Source organism: Antedon mediterranea, chromosome 3 (assembly GCF_964355755.1).
Source record: "Antedon mediterranea chromosome 3, ecAntMedi1.1, whole genome shotgun sequence".
In the NCBI taxonomy this organism is placed as follows: domain Eukaryota; kingdom Metazoa; phylum Echinodermata; class Crinoidea; order Comatulida; family Antedonidae; genus Antedon; species Antedon mediterranea.
This window is the reverse complement of record NC_092672.1, coordinates 34,133,322-34,155,388: the sequence shown is the minus strand read 5'-3', so window position 1 is coordinate 34,155,388 and position 22,067 is coordinate 34,133,322. Positions and strand designations below refer to the sequence as shown.

At 34.3% G+C, this 22,067-nt stretch overlaps 2 protein-coding genes across 3 annotated transcripts in view; both read left to right on the top strand.

The window, feature by feature from the left end:
* Window positions 1–412: 412 nt before the first annotated feature.
* LOC140045312 (uncharacterized) lies at window positions 413–10,590 on the top strand. The gene is made up of 10 exons (XM_072090160.1): window positions 413–551; window positions 957–1,833; window positions 2,187–2,221; window positions 2,588–2,677; window positions 3,663–4,102; window positions 4,407–4,579; window positions 5,031–5,128; window positions 6,097–6,225; window positions 9,043–9,181; window positions 9,570–10,590. Exons 1-10 carry the CDS (start codon window positions 486–488, stop codon window positions 9,725–9,727), a joined length of 2,205 nt encoding a protein of 734 aa, XP_071946261.1. The 5' UTR covers window positions 413–485; the 3' UTR covers window positions 9,728–10,590.
* Window positions 10,591–17,812: 7,222 nt separating this feature from the next.
* Window positions 17,813–22,067, top strand: part of LOC140045307 (uncharacterized) — a 28,439-nt gene continuing 24,184 nt past the window's right edge. The window contains exons 1-7 of one of the 2 annotated variants that reach the window (XM_072090154.1): window positions 17,813–17,868; window positions 18,252–18,416; window positions 19,017–19,229; window positions 19,644–19,790; window positions 20,164–20,364; window positions 20,973–21,134; window positions 21,574–21,651. In XM_072090154.1, the coding sequence (XP_071946255.1) occupies window positions 19,139–19,229; window positions 19,644–19,790; window positions 20,164–20,364; window positions 20,973–21,134; window positions 21,574–21,651 (679 nt within the window). In that variant the 5' untranslated portion in view covers window positions 17,813–17,868; window positions 18,252–18,416; window positions 19,017–19,138. Of the gene's footprint in view, window positions 17,869–18,251; window positions 18,417–19,016; window positions 19,791–20,163; window positions 20,365–20,972; window positions 21,135–21,573; window positions 21,652–22,067 lie in introns of those variants that run through there. The other variant, XM_072090153.1, reaches the window with a different exon arrangement.

Below are 22,067 nucleotides of genomic sequence, written 5' to 3'. Positions count from 1 at the left end.
TATAGGAATTTTGGATCCGGGAAACTATCTACAATAATTTAATAATATTGTTTGTATGCTTTTAATAGGCCTGCTGCAACATTTTTTACTATAGAGTATAAATCATACATATTTTCTCATTGAAGGCATCAACTTTCAACATTAATTATTAATAATACGTTTCTATGGCGATGATAAAAAGATATAGCATCAGTTTATTTATCAATAGCCAAAATAAGGACACACACATTATCATTCCGTAATATAAAGGGCAGGCCTAAAATTAAGAAGAATTAATAATTTTACTGAATGTTAATGCCGATTTCATTATAGAATGGTCCGAATGGACTCGACTCTATGGGGACCTAGAGGCCTAAACGGAACCACTAAATTAATATTTTAGAGAGTTGAGACACTAAAAACCATAATTTTCTTTGAGCACTTTTCACTGTGAAAATCAACCACCAGCAGCTACATCTCAACATCCGGGCATCAAGCAACAAAACATGGACGGTCTGGCGTCCTACGACAGCGATTCCAGTGAAATAAGTGCGGATTTACGTGCTCAAGAGGTATAATTTCGTGCCTAAAATATGTGTACACAATATATATTGTAGATATGTTTTAAATTGTTAGTCAAACTATGCCTTAACAGCCTTTATTTAACCATTTTAGGAGAGAAAATCTTCGTACTAGGCTAGGCCTACTATAGGCCTAGATATGGTGATGTATTGTAAAAAAAAAAGGAAAAGCAGCACGCGCTGGCATTGTGTCCTAGACAGGCTAGGCTTGAGGGTAGTAAGTTAGGAGGCAGAGGTGAAGGGATCCAGTAAGCTAGCTATGCTTGGTACTTGTATTAGTAGACATGGTAGCTACCAATGACTGAAATGAATACTGCTTAGTAATTTAAAGTGATATTTTATATTAAAACATTCTTGAATCTGCAATTTTTATGTTTTTTTCAATCATTCTTTTAGAACCTTTATAAGAGAAGCTTTGAGTATGGAATTCAACGACCAGGAGAACACATGAAATCCGGCCTAGGCCTAGATAAAATAGACGTTTACCCCTCACCCCCTAGACTTGTTTCTAGAGAAGAATATACTAGTTTTACAAAACCAAATGATGGAAATTATGATTCACCTCCTCTACTAAGTCGTTCTGACTCCCCTCCGCCCAAGGATGAAGCGGAACATTATATGAAAGCACAGGAAACAAATGGAACAGAGGTTGATATGCCAGGAACAAGCAAACTTGAAACTGTCGCAGAAGCATATTCAGCTGCGCCTGTGTTGACAAATATTGAACAAACTAATACTGTCGATTTTAACAATTTGTATAACCCAACAGATCCGACACCTGAAAATAGTTTCCCAATTGATAAGGAATGTCGTATCCCTTTCTTAAATGAAGAAGAAATGCCTGAAATAAAAGAGAATCTAAATGAACCGCTTGCAACTGTGACGTCTGAAGCTACGGAGTATAGATCACCATCAAAAGAATACCAATCAAGGTCTCGCAGTTGCTCCAGATCAATAGAACGAAAAAGTCCAAAGAAACGGTCACCATCTAGGAGTAAACGGTCCAGGTCACGTGAAGGACGATCACGATCAAGAATTTCTAGATCAAAGTCACGTGAGAAGGTTCATAAGTCACGAAGCAATCGGTCTAGATCAAAAGGACGTAGGTCACGGTCAAGAGGAAGAAGGTCCAGATCTAAAGGAACCTCCAGACGTCGCTCCAGATCAGGGTCGCGTATAAAGTCATCAAGACGTCGGTCTCGGTCAAGATCGAAGGGTTCTCGTAGGCGGAGGTCAAGATCAAGGAAAAGAAAAAGGCGTTCTAGATCACATGGTTAATATTTTTGAAGTTTTATTTTGTAATAATTTGTTAGCACTCTGAATTTATTCTGAAAAAAAAACATCGCATTACAAATGAAATTCAAATACCTGAAAATTTAAATTCAATTTCACTCAGATGTTCCTTACAAGGCTTAGTCTTGAGGAGCCTCTATAACATATTACAATATTAATATGAGCTCATTAACAATGTCATGAATCAAGTAAAGGCCACGTTATTCAATCTAGTCTACAGTCGTGAAAAACTTAGAATTTAAATGAAAGAACATGCTTTTGCATTCCCAACACTCTTTTAGCAAAGCTTTCAAAGAGAATAATTACAGTTATTTTAATTTTTTTTTTCTGAAGAGAGAAGACGCAAATATAGAAGTGGCAGTAATGAGGTAAGTGACCAGAGGTTTGTTGCTTTACATCAATTTTATATGTATCAATATTTCTACAGCCATTCCACATCTAAATTTAGTAGCTTGACATGGATTAGGTTAAAGATGTTAGTAATGATTTATCATGCCAGTTTTGCTATAGTTTGCATGAGCACTTTAATTTGTTATACTGTACATTTGGTGTAGTAGTCTAAAGCTATCCAAATGCTGATCAGAGCTACATACTGTATTACGCCATATTGCTTTGTCAAAGCAGTCTACCTTGTCTAACAATACAGTACATTTTATCAAACAAAACAGTGCTATAGAATGCCTTTAAATTTATAAGCAAATTTTAATAACGTATTTACTGTAAAAATGATACAGCATTCGTCAAGAAGAAAATCAAGTCGACCAATGGTCGATGAATTCGGTAGAGACTTGAGCAGTCGAAAAAGGAGCGTGTCTCCTGCCAAGGTAAGATTAGAAGAATGCTTTACACATTTCAATACAAAATGTGCAAGCAGAACATGTCATACATATCACGGAGAAAATATATAAATATTTCCTCCATGACGTAATATATATTATTCTTGTCATTTAATTTGACGATTGTGGGTCACAAGGCGTGCAATAGTATGCACTAGTACTTTTTTTCTCTATTTTTCGAGTGTGTTATCCATAATACTACTTTCCCAACAGTTTGATTATCTAAATAAATTTAATAGGTGTAGTTAATAGAGTTTATGTTTTGGTAAAATGTTAAATTTTAATACAGATTTAACTTTTTACCTTAAAATTATATATCCATTCCTTTCAATTACTTTCAGTTTATAGATATTCCGATTCTTCTCGGATAAGGACTATAAACCGTAGGTCCAGTGTACACATCTAGCTCGTGTGCACTTTAAAGAACCTAGTACATCTTTCGAGACGAGTAGGGGGTTACCCCGGTGTATTAGTACATCACAGCCACTGATCACCAACTGGGCCCTCTGGGAGACCAGTCTTTGACTGAAGAGGTTACCCAGTATAAATATAAATTTCAATTCAATTCAATTACCAAAACCACTAAAACTAAATTCCTCTAAAAAATACGCTTTAAATTGGAAGATATATATGTGTGTTGAAGTTCCACACTGCAGTGGCGGATCCATGATTTTTAAATAGGGGTGGGTGGGGGGGGGGGGCCTTAAAAGCAGTGAAATAGAACTTTTTTAGAAATTGAACTTAATTTGATGTCCTATCTTTTACATTACAATTTGTGAAATTTAGAGGGGGCCCCAGGCTGATTGGCCCTCCCCCTCCCCTTGAATCCGCCCCTGCTCTGTCCAGCCATGAAATATACAATAAAGTATATTTGTACTAAGGGATATTTCTATTATATGTGTCATCATATTCAAATGTTCTAACACATTTTGTTGGATATTTTTCTGAAAGCGCACCGTTTCTCCCAACACAGGCCAGAACGTCATCAATAGACAGCAAGGTTGAGAAGAAGCAATCGCCATTGCTTGATAGTCCTAAGAAACCAATTTCATCTGATGAAAACAGCGATTCATCGAGGAGCCCTTCACGTGAACGAGCAAAAGTGAAGAATAGGCGAGAAAGAGATTCAATATCACCAAAACGAAAAGGGAGAAGGCGATCACCATCCCAATCGCCACCTCGTCGTAACTCTCGGTCGAGTTCACCCAAGAAACGTCATCGATTGCGATCGTCACGGTCCAGAACACCCAAGAAACATTCACGGTCTAGATCGCCGCGTCGGAAGTCACGATCTAGATCTCCAGGAAAGAGACGATATCGACGATCTCATTCAAGGTCGCCAAAGCGAAAAAGACGCGATGACAGACGTAGACGTTCACGCTCCCCTAGACCACACCGTGACAGACGCTCACGGTAAGTCACAGTGTATTACCTTGGTGTACAATTGAACAATTTAACATTTGTATTTAGCTCTGTCTACACTATCAAATTTTATGTGACAATTGAAAAAAATGTGTTGTCCATATATGGACATGATGATGTCATATCACTAAAATATTTAGGAATATGACTACCATTTTTGGGCACATCACACCTTTTGTCAAATTAGTTTGATAGTGTACACAGAGCTTAAGTAATTAAGTCTAGTTTTATAATCTGCATTATAAATCTTGATAAAAATCTTATCAGTAACTATTTAAATTCTTGTGTTTTTCAGCTCAAAATCACCATTTAGTGGTCGTGGTGGTGGTGGTGGTGGACGTCGAGGTGGTTATGACTCTGCAATTCATGCTCAAGAAGCCTTAGCAAGACGATTAGAGAAAGCTAAAAAGATGCAAGATCAGAAAAGGAAGGAATTAGAAGAGTCTGCTGCAAATGAACCAAAGAAAAGTAAGATCTTCAAGCCTTGTTTACACTATGTTACAAAAAATGTGATGGACCCATATATGGACATGATGATTTCATCACTACCATATTTGGGCATATCGTTACCATATTTGGGTATATCACACCTTTTTCTTCAAACTAGTAAGTTGGGATAATGTTTAGATGTTTTAAGTCGTAAAAATACAATTCTCATGAAAGCTTTGCACTCAACACAACAACTTACGTGCAATGCAAGTAAGGTGACCAATCACAAGCGGCAGTTGGGATGATTCCTTGCATCATGATTGTTCAAATTACTTGCAGTAGGCTTATGTACTTGCACTGCATCCAAGTGGAAACCAAGCCAAAACCAAACATCTGAATTCTGGTAATTCTTTCTAAACCAGAAATTATTCATATTTGTTTTCTTCAAATGAACAATCAAATTCAATAAAGGCAATTTGTTATATTTTAGGTGCAGATGACATTGCCAAAGCACTTTCAGCTCATGCAATGACCGGTGCCAATGCCCAGGTAGCATTCCAGGCAGCTTATGCTGAATTACAAGCTAAGGTAAGAAGAATATTATAATTGAAAACAATCCCCCTTATGCGCACAATTAATTAAGGGTGGGTGAGTGGCCGAGCGGTTAAGACAGTGGAACCGTAATCACGTAGCCATAACATCGGCAGGGGTTTGAGGCTCACTCACTCCATGGTTCTGGTGGTAGAACGAGTCTTCTCGGATAAGGACTATAAACCGTAGGTCCAGTGTACACAACTTGCTCGTGTGCACTTTAAAGAACCTAGTACATCTTTCGAGACGAGTAGGGGGTTACCCCGGTGTATTAGTACATCACAGCCACTGATCACCCACTGTGCCCTCTGGGAGACCAGTCTTTGACTGAAGAGGTTACCCAGTATAAATATATATTTCAATCAATAAAAAGACATTAGACCTACAATTTTTGACGTTTTGTAAAATTTTGCATATATGTTATTTTAAAAACATTAAACCAGGTTATTCCTTGTCTTAAATGTACTTTTTATGGTTAATTATGATACAAAGAAAGAAACAATGCACTACCTAAGTAGCTTGCGTCGAAAGTCCTCTTGTGGACAGTCTTAGGCTAAGCAGCGGTAACATTCAAACATCGATCGAAAGGGGGTCCTTTGAAATTTGGAAATAACAATCCGCTCGCGATGCATTTTGGTATTTATAGCGGGCAGCTTAAATTGTTAGAATCGGCTTATTTATCACATATCTAATCGTTCAAAGATGGAAAAAGATCTAGTGGCTTTAACATGACCCAACTAGTTCCTAGGTCATTGCAAGCTCCTTATATACTATATATTTTATAATTAATATTTATTTTTTTTTGTTTTTTTGGAAAAATTACTGTAAATATACATTATTATGCTGCCATTATAATACCAAAAAAATGTACGATTGATTGAATAAAAGTTCACATATATATTAAAAATATGACCTTTTGCGTATTTAGACAAAAATACATCAAATTGTTTATACCTTTCCCATAGGCGTTGGCAACAACTGGTATAGCTGTACCCAGCTATTATAATCCCATGGCAGTGAACCCATTGCAGTATGCAGCAAAGGCAAAGAAACGACAGCTACTCTGGTCATCCAAGAAGGTCCCAGTTCCTGAGGTAATTAAATATCTATATCACTTTGTTTATATCACTTTGTTTAGACTTATTCGAATCATCTCTGTATAATAATTGTAACATCAATAGATATAAATAATGTGTCTACCTGTGTTAAGCTCTGTCTACACTATTAACTTTGTGACAGAAAGAATATCACTACTATATTTGGGCACATCACACTTTTCTGGTCTGATAGTGTAGACAGAGCTTTAGGTTTTAAAGTAATAATGGTTTTTTAGTTCAATACAGAATGGAGAAACAGTTTGCCCAAAAATACATTTTTTTTTTAGAAACCTTCGAACAATGCTGCCCTTGTTTGTTGTAGTTTACTTGATGGTTTTAAGCTTTGTCTACACTATCAAACCTGGGGTAGCACTAACATTTCATTTTGTTTAGCCATTTGGCGAAAGTCAAAATATTTTTTTTAGTCAAATCAGTTTATCTATAGCCAAAATGGCTAAAGTCAAATTTTTTTATTTAGCCAAATGAATCGGTTTATAGCCAAAATTTAAATTTTTGAAATATAGTGGTAAAAACATTTTAGTCAATTTATCTATGTCAACAGGTCTATACACTGTTCCCTGAACATTTTTGTAAGGCATTGAGATAAAGAACCATGCCTATATCACTGTATGATTAAAAAAAATATTTTTTTTTGTATTTTTTTTTACATGATCAAAACAATTGTTCAAATTGTTTTTAATCATACAGCATTTATGCAGTTATCAATTTAATAAGAAACATTTTACAGTTTTCTGAAATCCCCTGACGGCTTGTGGCGTACCAGGCGAAAATCGTGTCCTAGAATCACTCAGAATGAGCCGGTTAATGTTTTTAAATTGGGTATGCTCAAGAGGTGCGAAAGTGCAGAACCGCCCGTCTAGGCCTACAAAATTATGTACAACAACGCAACGGTATATCGTATGCTAAAAATATTGAGGGAAATTCCTAGCAAACGAACACTCGTATCGTTGTTAAACGTAAGATAATATAGGCCAAAGCATCCCTCAAGGCTGCGCCGAAGCGTTTCTGCCAGGGCGAGAAATTTATCCGATTATTATTAATTTTACACAACAAAACAGAAGCCGGCGGCCGGCCCCGCTCAGATGCATGTGTGTGTTCAGCTAAATCCCTGTTAGACTCTACCATTTCCCGCATGTTGTTTTGTTTACACTGACGCACGAGGGAAGTTTATTAAGGCTAAAATATGAAACTACATTAAATTGGAAGACTCTAAAATGCATAACGCATACATTTTTGATTTCGATAAGATTAAGATGTCATTCATCGAAGATACTACTATAATGTTTCTTTTTAATCTGAAAAGTACACCCCTATCGAAAAATAGACAATCCCGGTAATTAGCCGACCGTCGGCTACGTAGTTGATCGTTTGTGCAGCGCACAACACGTGATAGTTTGGGTAGACTTCATCATCCACGTGTCGTGTAACGTCTGTCTCTCTGTGCAGTCTACCTCTGCTATCTCCATCTTTTTGAAATAACAAGAGACGCCTGGTACAACGAAACAAGTTGACGAAAAATGGAGCTTGAATTGAAGTAAACAACGTGATAACATACAAAATAAATGCTTGGAGATCGACAAATGGACCTTTTAGTTGGACTTTATGCTTTCGCCAAAATGATTATTTAAATCTATTTTATCATATGTCATCGCCAAAATGGCTAAAGTAGCCGTTTTATTTTTCGCCAATCTAGAAACGTTTTCGCCAATCTAGAAACGTTTTCGCCCATGGCGACTTGGCGATCGGCCAGTGCGAGCCTAGCAAACTAGTTTGACAAAAAAAGTGTGATGTGCTCAAATATGGTAGTGATATGCCCAATTATGGTAGTGATATGTCCAAATATGGTAGTGATATGCCCAAATATGTAGTGATATGCCCAAATATGTAGTGATATAACATCATCATGTCCATATATGGGCACATCACATGTAGATAGCGCTTTAGATATTTTGGTGTATAAGTCGCACCTGTGTATAAGATGCACCCCCTAACTGAGAGTAAAATATCGGTATTTTTTATATCGTCGGTGTATAAGACGCACCTTATATTTCATCAAAACAATGTTTTTTTAAATTGTAATCAGTATTATTGTAATAATATATTTTGTTATATCTGCAACGGCGTCCTTTATTTAGGTTTTTTCTTACCTAGGCTCGGCCGCGCCTAGCCTCAACAGCCGCAACATCGAGTGCATGACCATGTGTGTAACACGTATATGTGGGCTAGCCTCGCTCGATCATTTCGAGAGGGCAGACGTTTTCACGGACAATCGTATTCGATTAGTATCTATGTATCCGAGAAGTGTGTACGCTAGGTCCATGCTATAATCACCTGGAGAATATACTAGTCGAATACCGTACACCATGTGGCCGCCAAGGGCTTGCGCTGGGGGTACGGCGATCGTGCGTACAACTACTGTATAAATAAATACTATTCCAATCGTACGACGTAAACGTTTACAAATGAAATTTAATCGCCATAATGAACAAATCTTTTCATCATATTTTTAGTATAACATCATGCTAAAATGCCTTGAAAACTAGGCAGAAGCAGGTTGCCGTTACGTTAGTTAGTTACTTTAGCTAGGCCTAGCCTACTCAGGCCTAGCAAACGAGGTGACGATAGCCTAGGCCTAGCCTTAGGCCTATGTACAATCTGTGTGGTGAGGCATTTATGTTCGGTGTATAAGACGCACCCTTAATTTAGAGGTCAAATTTGCGTGTCAAAAGTGCGACTTATACACCGAAATATACGGTAGCTAAGCTAACAAATAGAACTCATGTGTTGTTATAGGAAACTGAGGAGATAACAGCAGCAACAACAACATCTAGTAACAAATGGGAGAAGACATCATTTGGAGATGCAGCTACAAAAGAGAAGTTTAGACGTTTGATGGGTATTAAAGCAGATTCTGCTGATCCGCAAGATGCAGGTAAGTTGTTTTGACATTTGGAAGGATGCTCCCCCTATTCATAAATCAATTATGCTTGTTGACAATGCGTTTGATATCGTGAATAATAATGTAAAGTAAATTCAGATAAAGGAACAGATATTTCCACCAAATTTAACCTTTTAAAAAGATAATTTAAGAATATATTGTTTGAAGGTTTGCATGGCGAAATCAACTGTTGATGTAAGCTTTGCGGTACACCATGTATATTTCACCATTCCTGAGGATGATCAAAGTTTATTGATCAAAACGTTGAGAACCTCAACAGTTCTTGCAGAACTAAATATATATGTGGTGTACCGCAAACCTTATATCACCATAATTTATGAACACGTAAAAACAAAAATTCTTTTTTTTTGTAATATTGCAGAAGTACTGGAACAAGAAAGTGAGAGAGAAAAACTGTTTAGTCAACTCGATCAAGAATACCAGGTTGCACGTATTAAGACTCATACTCAACGCAGCTTTGGACTTGGTTTCGGTTCAGGCGTACCACCCCCTCAACCACCAGGACCAAGTACTGAGTAAACGCAGCATTTATTATGGAGTACCATGTCTAAGACAAAATGCTTGCCTCTGGTAGCATATATTAAGACCCATGCTATTTCCAAAGCAATATTGGCAGTGAATGTTTTAAATTTACATAAATATGGGACTTGCATAATTATAGGTTTAAAGAAATTTATCTCAAGAATTTTATTAGTAGTTGTAATTGTTGGTATATCAACTCTACCAGAGCGGTGACGCCAAGAAAACTGGAAATTCTTAACACCAGGTTTCCTACGTTTTAAATTGCATTCTTAAATTCACGTTGCAATGCGTGTCAAGTCGTTTGCAGATAGGAAAGCTACATATCAATCAAGACGTTTCAAGCAACTACCGTACCTTGTATATTTTTCATGTCGATTTTCATTTTTAATTCTTTTATTCAGTTTTATATCATACATTTATTTGTCATTTCTTTCTAAGATTAATTTCTGAAAAATGTAATTAATTTGTTTTTTATAGTTTGTATAGTAACGTACTGAAACAGCTTTCCAGTAATATAAATTTGGACATAACTTTTGTTACTTTAAAAAAAAATTCACATCATCATGCATGTTAAGAATTATTTTGTCAAATCTTAGCTTGAGTGCAAATAGATTTACAACACTCGTATATTAATTTGAGTTAAGATGTAAATTCAGTTTTCAATCCGAATTCAACTTTATTTAACCACAGAGGCCCAGATCAACACATGGTTGTTCTTTCCTGTGGCCGTACATAAACAAAAATCCCAAATTTTAGCACGAGTGCCAATAGACTCGCGTTCTTAATTTGAGTAAAGATATAAATTCAGTTTTCCATCCCAATTCAATTCAACTTTATTTAACCAAGAACAACACATGGTTGTTCTTCCCTGGGGCTTTGCACAAACAATGAGTTCCAATAGATTTACAATACTCGCGTTCTTAATTTGAGTAAAGATATAAATTCAATTTTCAATCTCTTATATTAGCTTGAGTACAAATACATTCACAAGACATTCTTAATTTGAGAGAATTTATAAATTCAGGTTTCTATCCTAAAATCTTGAGTGCCAATGGATTATTCAACTCTCAAATTCTAAACTTAAGTGGAGAGCAACTGATTTTTTTTCCCAATACATAAAATCTTAGCTTGAGAACAAATAAACTTTCACTTTAAATTATACAATTCAAGGTAATATTAAATATCATTAATTTCTATAATATGTACTAGTTCTTACATTTTCTTTGAGGTTTTACACAACCTTTATAAATATGTAATCAATTACAGTACGATAAGTTGTAGCTGAGTTTTGTGTATTTGGTTTTTATCCAGCTTTTAATGGTATGATTTTGTAAAATTTGTCGTTTGTAGTGATTAGTTATTGCAATTTAATAAATGACTGCAGCGATTTACAACAGAATTCAACTCTAGTTTTGTAGCTTTCATTTAGTACACCAATAATATATCTCAAACTATATCTGGAACAATAATAATATTGTACTATATTATATTAACATGGTAAAGAATAATTACAATCACGTTTTCCGCATTAAATACATTTGAACATCTACACCTCATGATATCAATGAGCATTGAGCGAGGGTAAATAATATATTTAACACTAGAGGCAACCACGTATTCATGGACAGCCCTAGTATTATGAGGATACCTTCTCATGAAATGAACAAGCGAGAGGAAATATATTTAACACTACGACACCCCTACATTCCTATGAAGGGGAACCCGTTCTCATGAAATGAACGAAGAGGGAATTTATTTAACACTACGATACCCCTATATTCAGGGGACAGCCCTATTAGGAGGATACCTTCTCATGAAATCAACGGGCGTGAGGAAATAATATGTTTTAACACTCAACACCCCTATTAAGGGGTCTTAATAGGAGTTGTATTGTATATTTTTCTACATAAACTGAAAGATGTTTCTCATTTCAAATTCGAAATTTTCATTCGCGAGTAAAATTATGATTTTGAAAAATTCAGAGCACCATTCGTGGAGAAGTGCGCGACATTATTGCACATATATATAACAGGTGTAGTAATATTAATGTTTTTACTGATTTATGTTAAAAGGTTGTTGATCACTGGCAAATTTCGTCATTTACAATCCGTTAGTTTCATTAATATGAGGATTATTTATAATTTCGGTGTTATATAGATCAAGGTAATAATGTCAAATCCACAGAGAATTGATGAATTAAAATCCGTCCAATACTATAGAATTTGGAATGTAATTGAATTGTTTCTGTTTAGTATATTTTCGTTTTCTAACATTATGAACAATACCACCTCGATTCCTTTTCTTAAACTTGATAGTTCCCGCCAGAGACGCAACGGAAGAACGTAACGCAACGTAGGCGATTTGACCAATCAAAAGCGATGGATTATTCGAATTGTCGCTTGTCAACTCGTTTGCGTTGCGCTTACGTCATTGCATTGCGTCTCTAGTGGGAAACAAGCTTTAGTTCCAAGCATGGACGTTGCTCAACCAATCACAAGCTAGTATAGGAAGCACGCTTTAACGTATAAATTCGGGGTGAAAACAATCAAACCAAAATCATATTATCTTATACGTACGTGAGAATACAATAACATAATACCTATTGATAAGTTCATTAAATCAAAACATATGTTGTATGTCATTGATGACGTAATTTCACGAGTGAACATAATTTGAGCAAATAAGTCTTTTGGATGATAGATAAAGCTTTTAATAGCTTTTCCATTAGCTTCATGATACTAACTGTATTAATGCTATATCATCATGTCCTCCTTTTCCTTTGGGTGTTATACAGTCTGGTAAATTATATGTTTTTTTTTATAGGGCAGTGCTTGTGGAATTCTCTTCCAGTATTGTGTGCACACGAATTCATTGGCCGATACAATAGTACATTCAGTATAACGCACTTGACTATTATTGACACTTGATTGGTTAATTTCGTATCACGTGCCGTTAAGTATTAGTTATATTGCACGATAAAAGTTCTATGTTCTATTATACTGCAGATTTCGATTATAGATTTTTAGAGTTGTGGTGCGCAACAGTGTGGCTTGCGATACTGTTCCCCGACCAACATTGGGGCGCTGCCTTTTTAAATGGACTATTGTTTTATAATTGGGAAGTTGTACTAAAAAACATTACATAAGACGTATATGCAACACAAATAATTTGACCAATCATAAACGAGAGTTTGGATCATCCAACTCTTGCGTTCCATCCTATAGTTGGAATCATACTTGTCTATAGTTCGTAAGCAAGTAAATGCTAATTTATGCAGTATTTAGAAACTTCACTCGGGTAGTTGAACAATTCTACGCTGAGAGTAGTAGTAGCCAATCAGGTATGAGCACACATCCAACTTGGCTCTGATACCCAGTACGAGATATAATATTAATTGCATAGGAAGATAGCAGTGAAGCGGCTAATACACTATAACTGGTAATTTATCATTCGGGCCATTTCTAAAATCAGAAATTCTAACTTATGGATGATTGAGTGCACACGACGGAACATAACAGACAGACAGACAAACTAGTTGCCGACATTTTTGGATCAAATGCTAAATTTGAAATTCTAAAAAATATACAATTTGAACAAGAAAATGCATTTTGAGTGTTTACAGAGTTTAATATATTACAAAGATTCAGGAAATTTACGACAAGAAAATACATAAATATCGGATATTACAAGGACGGAACGATGAAATATTATTTGGCAATTTTGCTTTTCTTTGAGGCTTTATTCATATTTTCTTCGGAACCAGTTGATAAGGAACATGGTAAGTATATCTGTAACTTTAAACGATGGTCATACAATATTATTTTTTAAAATACAAGCGGTTATTAATAATATAAAGTCATTAATTTATTTTTGCGTCATTAATTTACTCGGTAGAGGCCTACGTTATATTGATGATACATTTTTTCTAATAATTTATTTCTTTGATCGTCACACATCATGCATAAAAAAGAACAAGATAATGTATAAATATATTAAACATTTTCTGAGATAAGTTCATTTTTTGTTTTTTATTTCGTCGTAATTAAATAAATCACGAATAAAAAAAACAGAAAAACAAAATAAATTAATTGGTTAATTAAAGAAACCACAATAACATTTTTTCAATCGAAACAAATCATCATTATAGTAAAAAGTGAATGTATAACAATGATAGTTCCATTGGTATATAAGTCAGTTATATTAGTATAAGTATATAGTCAGACGTTTGAAAAAAATATCTATATTAAAGGCCTATAATAAGGAAATATGTATTAATATTTAAACAAAACGATAACATAACATTTTAAAAATATTAATAACAATTTTTGTAGATATATACCACATATTCTATAATCCGCATAATTGCTTTTAACCATCATACTGCAAAATAGGGTTGTTTTACGCAAATGACGTTTGATCTGATAATCCTCTCAAATGTGATGGTTAAAAGCAATTATTATTATTATTATTATTTTAATTAAGCTCTGTCTACACTATCAAACTAGTTTGACAAAAAGTGGGATGTGCCCAAATATGGTAGTGATATGCCCAAATATGGTAGTGATATTACATCATCATGTACATGGACACATCACATTTTTTGTCACATAAAGTTTGATAGTGTAGACAGAACTTGAGCCTATTAATAACCTAATACGTTGAATACGGTGGGCTGGGGGAGAGGGTGGTGAGATAGGGGTATGTGACGCTCCAAGCATTAGAAAGTGATTATCCGTTTTACTTAAAAATCAATGTTATATTTGTGACAAAAACAAACTAAAATGCAGACGACAAAAACAAACTAAAATGCGCGGAGGTGAATGACATCATAAGTAAATAATCCACCATTACTATCTGCCATAAACATTACGCGCACTAAAATGTCTTGTATGTAACAAGATGCTACGATAACTTACGGTCAATGAGAACTGAACAGATGAGTGCAGTCCGAGAGGATTAAGTGATTCTACATTTTGTAGATACATGTCAGTGCTTTAGGCTGATTAGTATACTCATCTACTGGTGGATAAGGAGTGATGACGTTGCTTATCTGCGTCTCCATGTTACATAATACCCAGCACTATAAAACCAGTAATAAACACATGTTTCGCAGCGCTTGTTTTTTAATTTTAAAATAACATTTTATCATTATGCTTTAAATATTTTGATGTCATTTTTATATGTTGTAATGAACTTGTAATTTTAATTATTTTTTAATTGTTATTTTGATATTGTAAATTCAACAATGTTTACTTTTTTTGAAAATAAAGAATTTAAATTTGAATTTAATCCATCACTATAAACCAGTAATAATCAGGAAACTCATAGTATACTATATGCGATTTTTATCGCATATAGACAATCCTACCGTTAACACCATCCCCACTATTCTTACTAATTTTACCACAAATTCATCAAGACAACAGAACAGAACAATTCCGAAAATAGAATCTCAGAACACCTCACTGTTTCACTATACAATTTAATTTTATATTCAAAGATAGTATGATTATATGAGGTAATTAAATAATGACACGTGCATATACAGAGACGACCGGTGCCTCTATACTTTGATTTATGAGTAATTTGCGACCCTTTTATAGGCTTAACATGTACGACGGGTTCCTATTAATTCGTTTAATAATCGTACGCATAGTTACAATAGATAGTTATATGGCCGTAACAGCTTTCTAAATTTAGGTTTTTAAATCCTATCACATTGCTGGAGGCTTTACAAGTTACAGTGTAAACCCTTCCTTTGGGACACCCATATTCAATAGACACTCCTATTATGGGATACTTTCCTGTGATTATTTTTTAGTGTACCGCATTCTTTACTTAATTAAAAATATCAAACTTTAAATGTGACAAAACAATATTTGTTATGTGCCCATATATGGACACAATGACGTCATATCACTACCATATTTGAGCAGCTCACACTTTTGAAACTATAGTGTAGGCCTATATACCATGGAGTAAAGAATAATTAATTAATTATTCTTTAATCCAAGGTGTAGACAGAGATTTAAAATATAAAGTTTGCATTTTTTTTCATAGATATAAAGTCCTATTGTTTCTTTGGTTCATTCACCTATCCAAACGCATCACGTGAGTGTTATGCTGTTGAAGGTCGATACACGTGGAAGTCATGTTGTTGTGATTTGTTGGGCGAATCTTGGGGACCCCGATGTGACGACTGTCCTCTTGTGACGTCAGGTATGGTATAATGTTGTTAATTAAAGCAAGGCAATCTAACAATAGGATTCTGAGCTCTGGAGATCAAAGGGTTATCTGTGGCTGCGACATGATCAATTCTACGCCCCAGATCCATTTTTTTACATCTGCCATCGAATCTTCTTTCTTACAGAAAATGGCTCTTAGTACATCACTGTGGTATTTGTCGCAGACAGACATATGATCAAAGGACTGTTACGATTTAATATCTTGTCAAGGCGAGCTCATGTCCTGTTGTTAGATTCATGCCTTGATTATAGTAGATAATTGTTGATTATTGTTATGTTAGATGTATGCCACTAAAAAATAAATTGCTCATCCGAAAGAAATTGGGGATTTGTAAACAATAAAAAGCTCTTATGAAGACGTTAACGATATTATCTAAAGAAGACTGCGATGATTACCATTTATTCATTAATTTTTAAATTGCTTTTATTATTCCTTAGATGAATTTACCAATTTGTGTAATGCGAATGCGGAAGCTCATATTGTTATCAATCATCTTCTTCCGAGTATTCTATCTGGTAAGTCTAAGATTCAAAACTTTCTTTTATAAATATACCCTCTACCAATAATGTAGTATCCCAATAACTTTCAGAGTCTGTGATTGGTTAACAGTGTTGTTAAGCAGACGACTACTTCATCCAATCACGTTCTTTTAGCACCAGGCGCGGCACTGAAATATTTTCGGGTTCGAGAAAGTGAGTTGAGACAACGACGAACTGGGTTACTTTGGAGATTTTAAGACCGTATATTTTGATGTAAAAGTTAAATCTAGCTAATAAATTAGGAAATACAATCATTTTGTGTCTTTGTTCTGTGCTTTGATGTAGAAGAAACTTAGAATTGAAGCGGGAATTGAAGTCACTCAGTAGGACAAATTGATTATTCGACTCATAGAAGATGTAGGGCCTAGGCCTAGGCTTGGTAAGCAGGATGAGTTATTTTCCCATGCATCACGCTTGCATTTTAGCCTCCTTCGTGGTCAACTATAGCCTAGAGTAAAAACTAATTTGCGATTGGTTCGTTAAATTATAGCTCCACCTCCTGTTCCTGACATACATCCAGAAGATGATTGCTCTATTGATGTCCCTGGGTCATCTTCAATGGAAATCAATGCTCAAGCACAAGCAGCATTCAAAATCTGTTGCTGTGAAAAGGGATTGGACAGAGTACAGTGGAAGACTAAACACTTCAGCTGCCCTGCTTATGGCTTAGGTAATTTACATATATAAGTTTAGGCCTAGGCCTACTTGCATTCATGTAATGTATGTAGGCCTATGAGGCGATTCCTTTCCTGAAGTGTCAAATTAACTTTGAAAGCTTCTTGATAAAAAGACTAATCATACATTTGTGTCTATGAATGTTACATTTGTAAATGAGAGGCAACTAACTTTCACAAGCAGTTTAAGTTGTAATTTAACAAATAAACCTTAGGCTTGATGTGTCTTCCTATATATATCATATAAGTTTTAAAACATGCAATTAATTAAAATAAGTTTATGCAAAAGTGAACCATCATTGAGAATAGAAAGTATAGATTGAAAAACACAAGTGAAGGAGATGATAATCTGTTATTTTCAAGAGTAGAAAATGATATATTTGAAACTTGAATGAAATTATTAAAATATTATATTTTTGCTTCAATGTGCTTCAAAGTGAGATATAATCTCATATTTTCAGTCTGATAAAAGGCAAACTAGTACTTTTAAAATTATGAAATAAAAAAGTGCTACAAACAGTTTGGACTCATAATTGTTTTACTACAGTTACTGGTGACTGCTATAAATTAAATTGCCTGTTTTCACTTGTAGATACCTATCATATGTTGTGTGGATCTCCTATAGATGTAGAGGAAATTGATGATGGTTTTGATTCAGTTCAAAGTGACTCTTCTCAAGGTTTGTATCCTGTGATTGTCAATATTATAATCCAATAGTACGATAAAACAAAAATTGTGAAAACAGAATATTGGTCAGTTGTCTTCCAAGATGGCTATTAAGTTTAAGTAACAAAACTTTGAGATGAGAAAATTATTTTCAATCATTGTGAAATATTTGTGCTGTTAATTCTCCCAATACAGACTCTCTGAAAACCAGAAACTCTCCCAAAAACAGACTTTTCTTGAGGTACAAAAGGTCTCAAATTAATTTTTACCATTAAAAACACATTCTGAATACCAGACTTTCCGAAAAACCAGACGTATTAGGTCAGCCCAAAGGGAAGGTTGACTGATTGATATTATCTAATATAAAAGTTAAAATATTATATCTAATTTTAACAGTTGTTGTTATTGCACCATGCTACAAGAATATATCTCACGTGAAGGAAGACTACTGGGCATGCTCAGAAGCATTGGCTGGTGAATTTAGCCAAACAGATTGTTGTTGTCAGCCAAATGTCAAAGCATGGGGAGATGAATGTCAGCCTTGCAAACAATATTCTGATGGTAATTTCATCGTCTAAAGCTCTGTCTGCACTATCAAACTTGTTTGACAAAAAAGTGTGATATGCCCAAATATGGCGGTGATATTCCCAAATATGGTAGTGATACAATATCATCATGTCCATGACATGACACATCACATTTTTTTGTCACATAGTCTGATAGTGTAGACAAGGCTTTATATAAAATCTTGTTTTCTAATTAACTCAGGGGTGCATCTGAAATGTTAGAAAGAGGGAACGAATGAAAAAAATGAATGAAAGAATGAAATGAAATAAAGGAGGAGCTGGAGACTGAGTATCCGCCTAAAAAATGTTTTGTTATTCTATTCAATTAAATTCAAAAACTTTATTTGTTCTCGAAATTTAAAGGTTAACAATAATATATATATATACCATATATATATATATCATCAAAATCATTAAAATATTGCAAAAATGTGTGCTTACAAATTATCATTTTTCAACAAGTTTGAGGAAAAAAATATTTTTTTTATACTGTTGTAATATTAAGCATGTACTTACTCGTCAGTTTTGAATTTGTCTAAATTTTTTTTTATCTGCATTATTTTGCTAAACAAAACAAAAATTTCTATTTCTCCAGTTGTCTGCAATTTAAATCTAAAACATGATAGTAGAAAAACCTTTCTAGAGGTGCCGGAGGATGAAGGGTCTGGCAATGTGTTGGAAGGACAAAACAAAGTGTCATCTTCATTAGAATCATCAATGGTGTCTAATGGGTATCCTAGCATACCATCAGATGTAAACCCAGGGGCTAACAAAAATAATTATGGGGTTGATATTCTACAAGTACAAGGTATGTTTATAAATATGGCCATTATTGTCATCTTAAGCCCTAAAAGCCCCTACCAAACTAATATCTTTATTGCAATAACACAAATATCCCATGGCCGCCCCGGTTTTTCAATTGATGATGTTAGATACAGTAGATTGGATCTTGTCAAACTTGTTCATCCTTGAAGTCCAGTTAGAACTTGCTTTCAATACAATACCATTTTAGGTCAAATAATTGTTATAAATTTCTTTAGTATGTATTGTATTGCTGACGGCCCAATGATCAGCTTTGCTAGATGGGCTACACTTATGAAACATGGTTCAATCAAAAAATTAAATCAGTATTTAACCTTCAAAAAAAAAAAAAAAATCCTTACAAAAGAAATTATAATTTATAACAAGTTTTATTACCTGTATATTCATTATTATACTGTAGCTGAATGTTACATGAGTAAGAAGGTAAACTCCTCAGGACTTTATTGCTATGATGCCTGGCACACTAGTATGACAATATCTGAATGTTGCTGTCTGATTGGACAAGGCTGGGGACGACCATGTCAACGATGTCCGCATACTGACTCAAGTAAGTGTTTACACTATCAAATTTATGTGACAAAAAATGTGATGTGCCAATATATAGACATATTTGAGTACATCACATTCTTGTTGTCAAACTAGTTTAATAGTGTAAACAGACTTTTAGTACAATCTTGTTTGATGTAAAAAAGAGTGAACTAAAGGTACCACATCATACATGGGTTCACTGGGTGTATAATATGAGAAATTAAATAAGAACATAATTTATATTGCTCTGATTTAGAGTATAGAACCTCTATATACAGTAGGTGTCCCTTTGTTTCACAGCAAAGTGTCTCCTTAATATCCCAAAGCAGGGGTTTTACTGTGTAAAGAAATAAGATAAAAAAGTATTAAAGTTCAACTTTTGTTTTCTTTAGAACTGTTTTCTGAGCTATGTACGTCAGCCTCGGGTTTTGGTGCAGCACATCGTGATCCATCCGCCACTAAAAATCAATTTGTTTACCCAATACCACCATTTATGTCCTCGTCCGATTCTCAATCGGAGTCAGGAAGTTTATCTATTAAAGCGCCACCAGTGGTTTTAGCTCCTGAGACAGAGAGCCTCTCTACACTAGTTGGTAAGTTGTGATCAATGAATAAAAAAGAACAAGAAACATAGTCATAGTCATAGTCATATATACTTTATTGTCCATTTAAAAAACAGAAATGTGATTTGAAAACTGGCAAAATACAAAAATATAAAATACAATTTACAAAAACACACACAAAAAGGTTAAGAGGCTAAAAATTGTTAAAATTAGATAAAAATTATCGGTTACATTTTACCTTTGTACTCTGGAGTTATATAAGTGTATAGCATTAGGTACAAACGAGCACCTAAACCGTTTTGTTTTGGTATTAAGTGCACGTAGTCTTATGCCAGAATTCATGAGAGCAAATTGTTTGTGAAGAGGATGTGTTTCATCATCAATGATACTTTTTACTTTTTTAACACATTTTCTTTATACAAGGATTCAAAACATTAAATGATATTAAGATTAACACCCTGAACTTCTTTCTAAAAATTTAAATAGATATGAAAATGATTTTGGTTTATATAGAGCCTACTAAATCAATGCTTATAATTTTAAAAATGTCTGAACAATATAGATTGTACAAATTATTTTAAAGTGGTATTGCTTTTATTGTTTTAATTTTGCAGTAAAGTATTTCTTTATTTCCATAGGCTTTGATCTGTGTTATGAGTTAGTATATTTCCACAATGATACAACAGTTTGTGGTCTTGTAATGACATACCTGTTAACGTACACTGACTGTTGTTGTGGATATCCAGGAATAGGTAGAGGTTGGGGTCAGGAATGCATTCAATGCCCCCTTCCTAATTCAAGTAAGTTATGTCACTCTACTTAAAGCTCTGTCTACACTATCAAACTAGTTTAACTAAAAAGTGTGATGTGCCCAAATATGGTAGTGATATGACATCATCATGTCCATATATGGGCACATCACATTTATTTGTCATATAAAGTTTGATAGTGTAGACAATCAACACAGTCATCCAAACAATTATAGTCATGATATCTGTTTATGTTTATATCATTAGATATTAGGCTGGATTCTTAACTATACTAGATGAAAACAAACGTGACTGACTCCTCGAGTTCCAGACGATAACTAAACTAGATAACAAGTTCTACTAACAATATCAGATATCATTTCTCGATATAGAAAATATCTCATAACACTTCTTGGTCACGGATTGATTTCACGACATTCGACCTCATTGATCTTTTATATCGATACTATTTTAACTTTTTTGTTGTTAGATGACTTTGACGATATGTGCGGATTTAGTGTCAGCTTTGATCATTCAACTTATATCAGCTATCGACCAGAGATTTCAAGTTAGTATTTCAATTTGGTTAACATTAAATTTATTTATATGGTGCAATCTATCTACATCAGCATATTGATTTCTGTACTTGTAAACTTTGAAGAAACATGGTGAACATTATTGCATATGTTTTACTGATGGCAGAATAATTAGTTCATATGTTTGCATGCCTAAAGTTCTCTATTACACTTTATGTGACAAAAAAATGTGATTTTCCCATATATGAACTTGATGATGTCATATCACTATCATATTTGGGCACATCACATCATTTTTTGTCAAAACTAATTTGATAGTGTAGACAGAGCTTAAAACAGGTTGTAAAATAGAAAGGTTCTTTAGTAACGTCACTTATATTTACAACATGAATTGTATACTATAATTACTAGTAACCATCAAGCAGCTTGAATATCATGTGATGCAGCT

Excerpts from the sequence above, each read along its gene's own strand:
- LOC140045312 (XM_072090160.1), top strand. The coding sequence starts at position 486 with ATGGACGGTCTGGCGTCCTACGACAGCGATTCCAGTGAAATAAGTGCG. Across the intron at positions 2,222-2,587 it reads ATAGAAGTGGCAGTAATGAG|CATTCGTCAAGAAGAAAATC; the intron begins GTAAGTGACCAG and ends AAAATGATACAG. Across the intron at positions 9,182-9,569 it reads TGCTGATCCGCAAGATGCAG|AAGTACTGGAACAAGAAAGT; the intron begins GTAAGTTGTTTT and ends GTAATATTGCAG.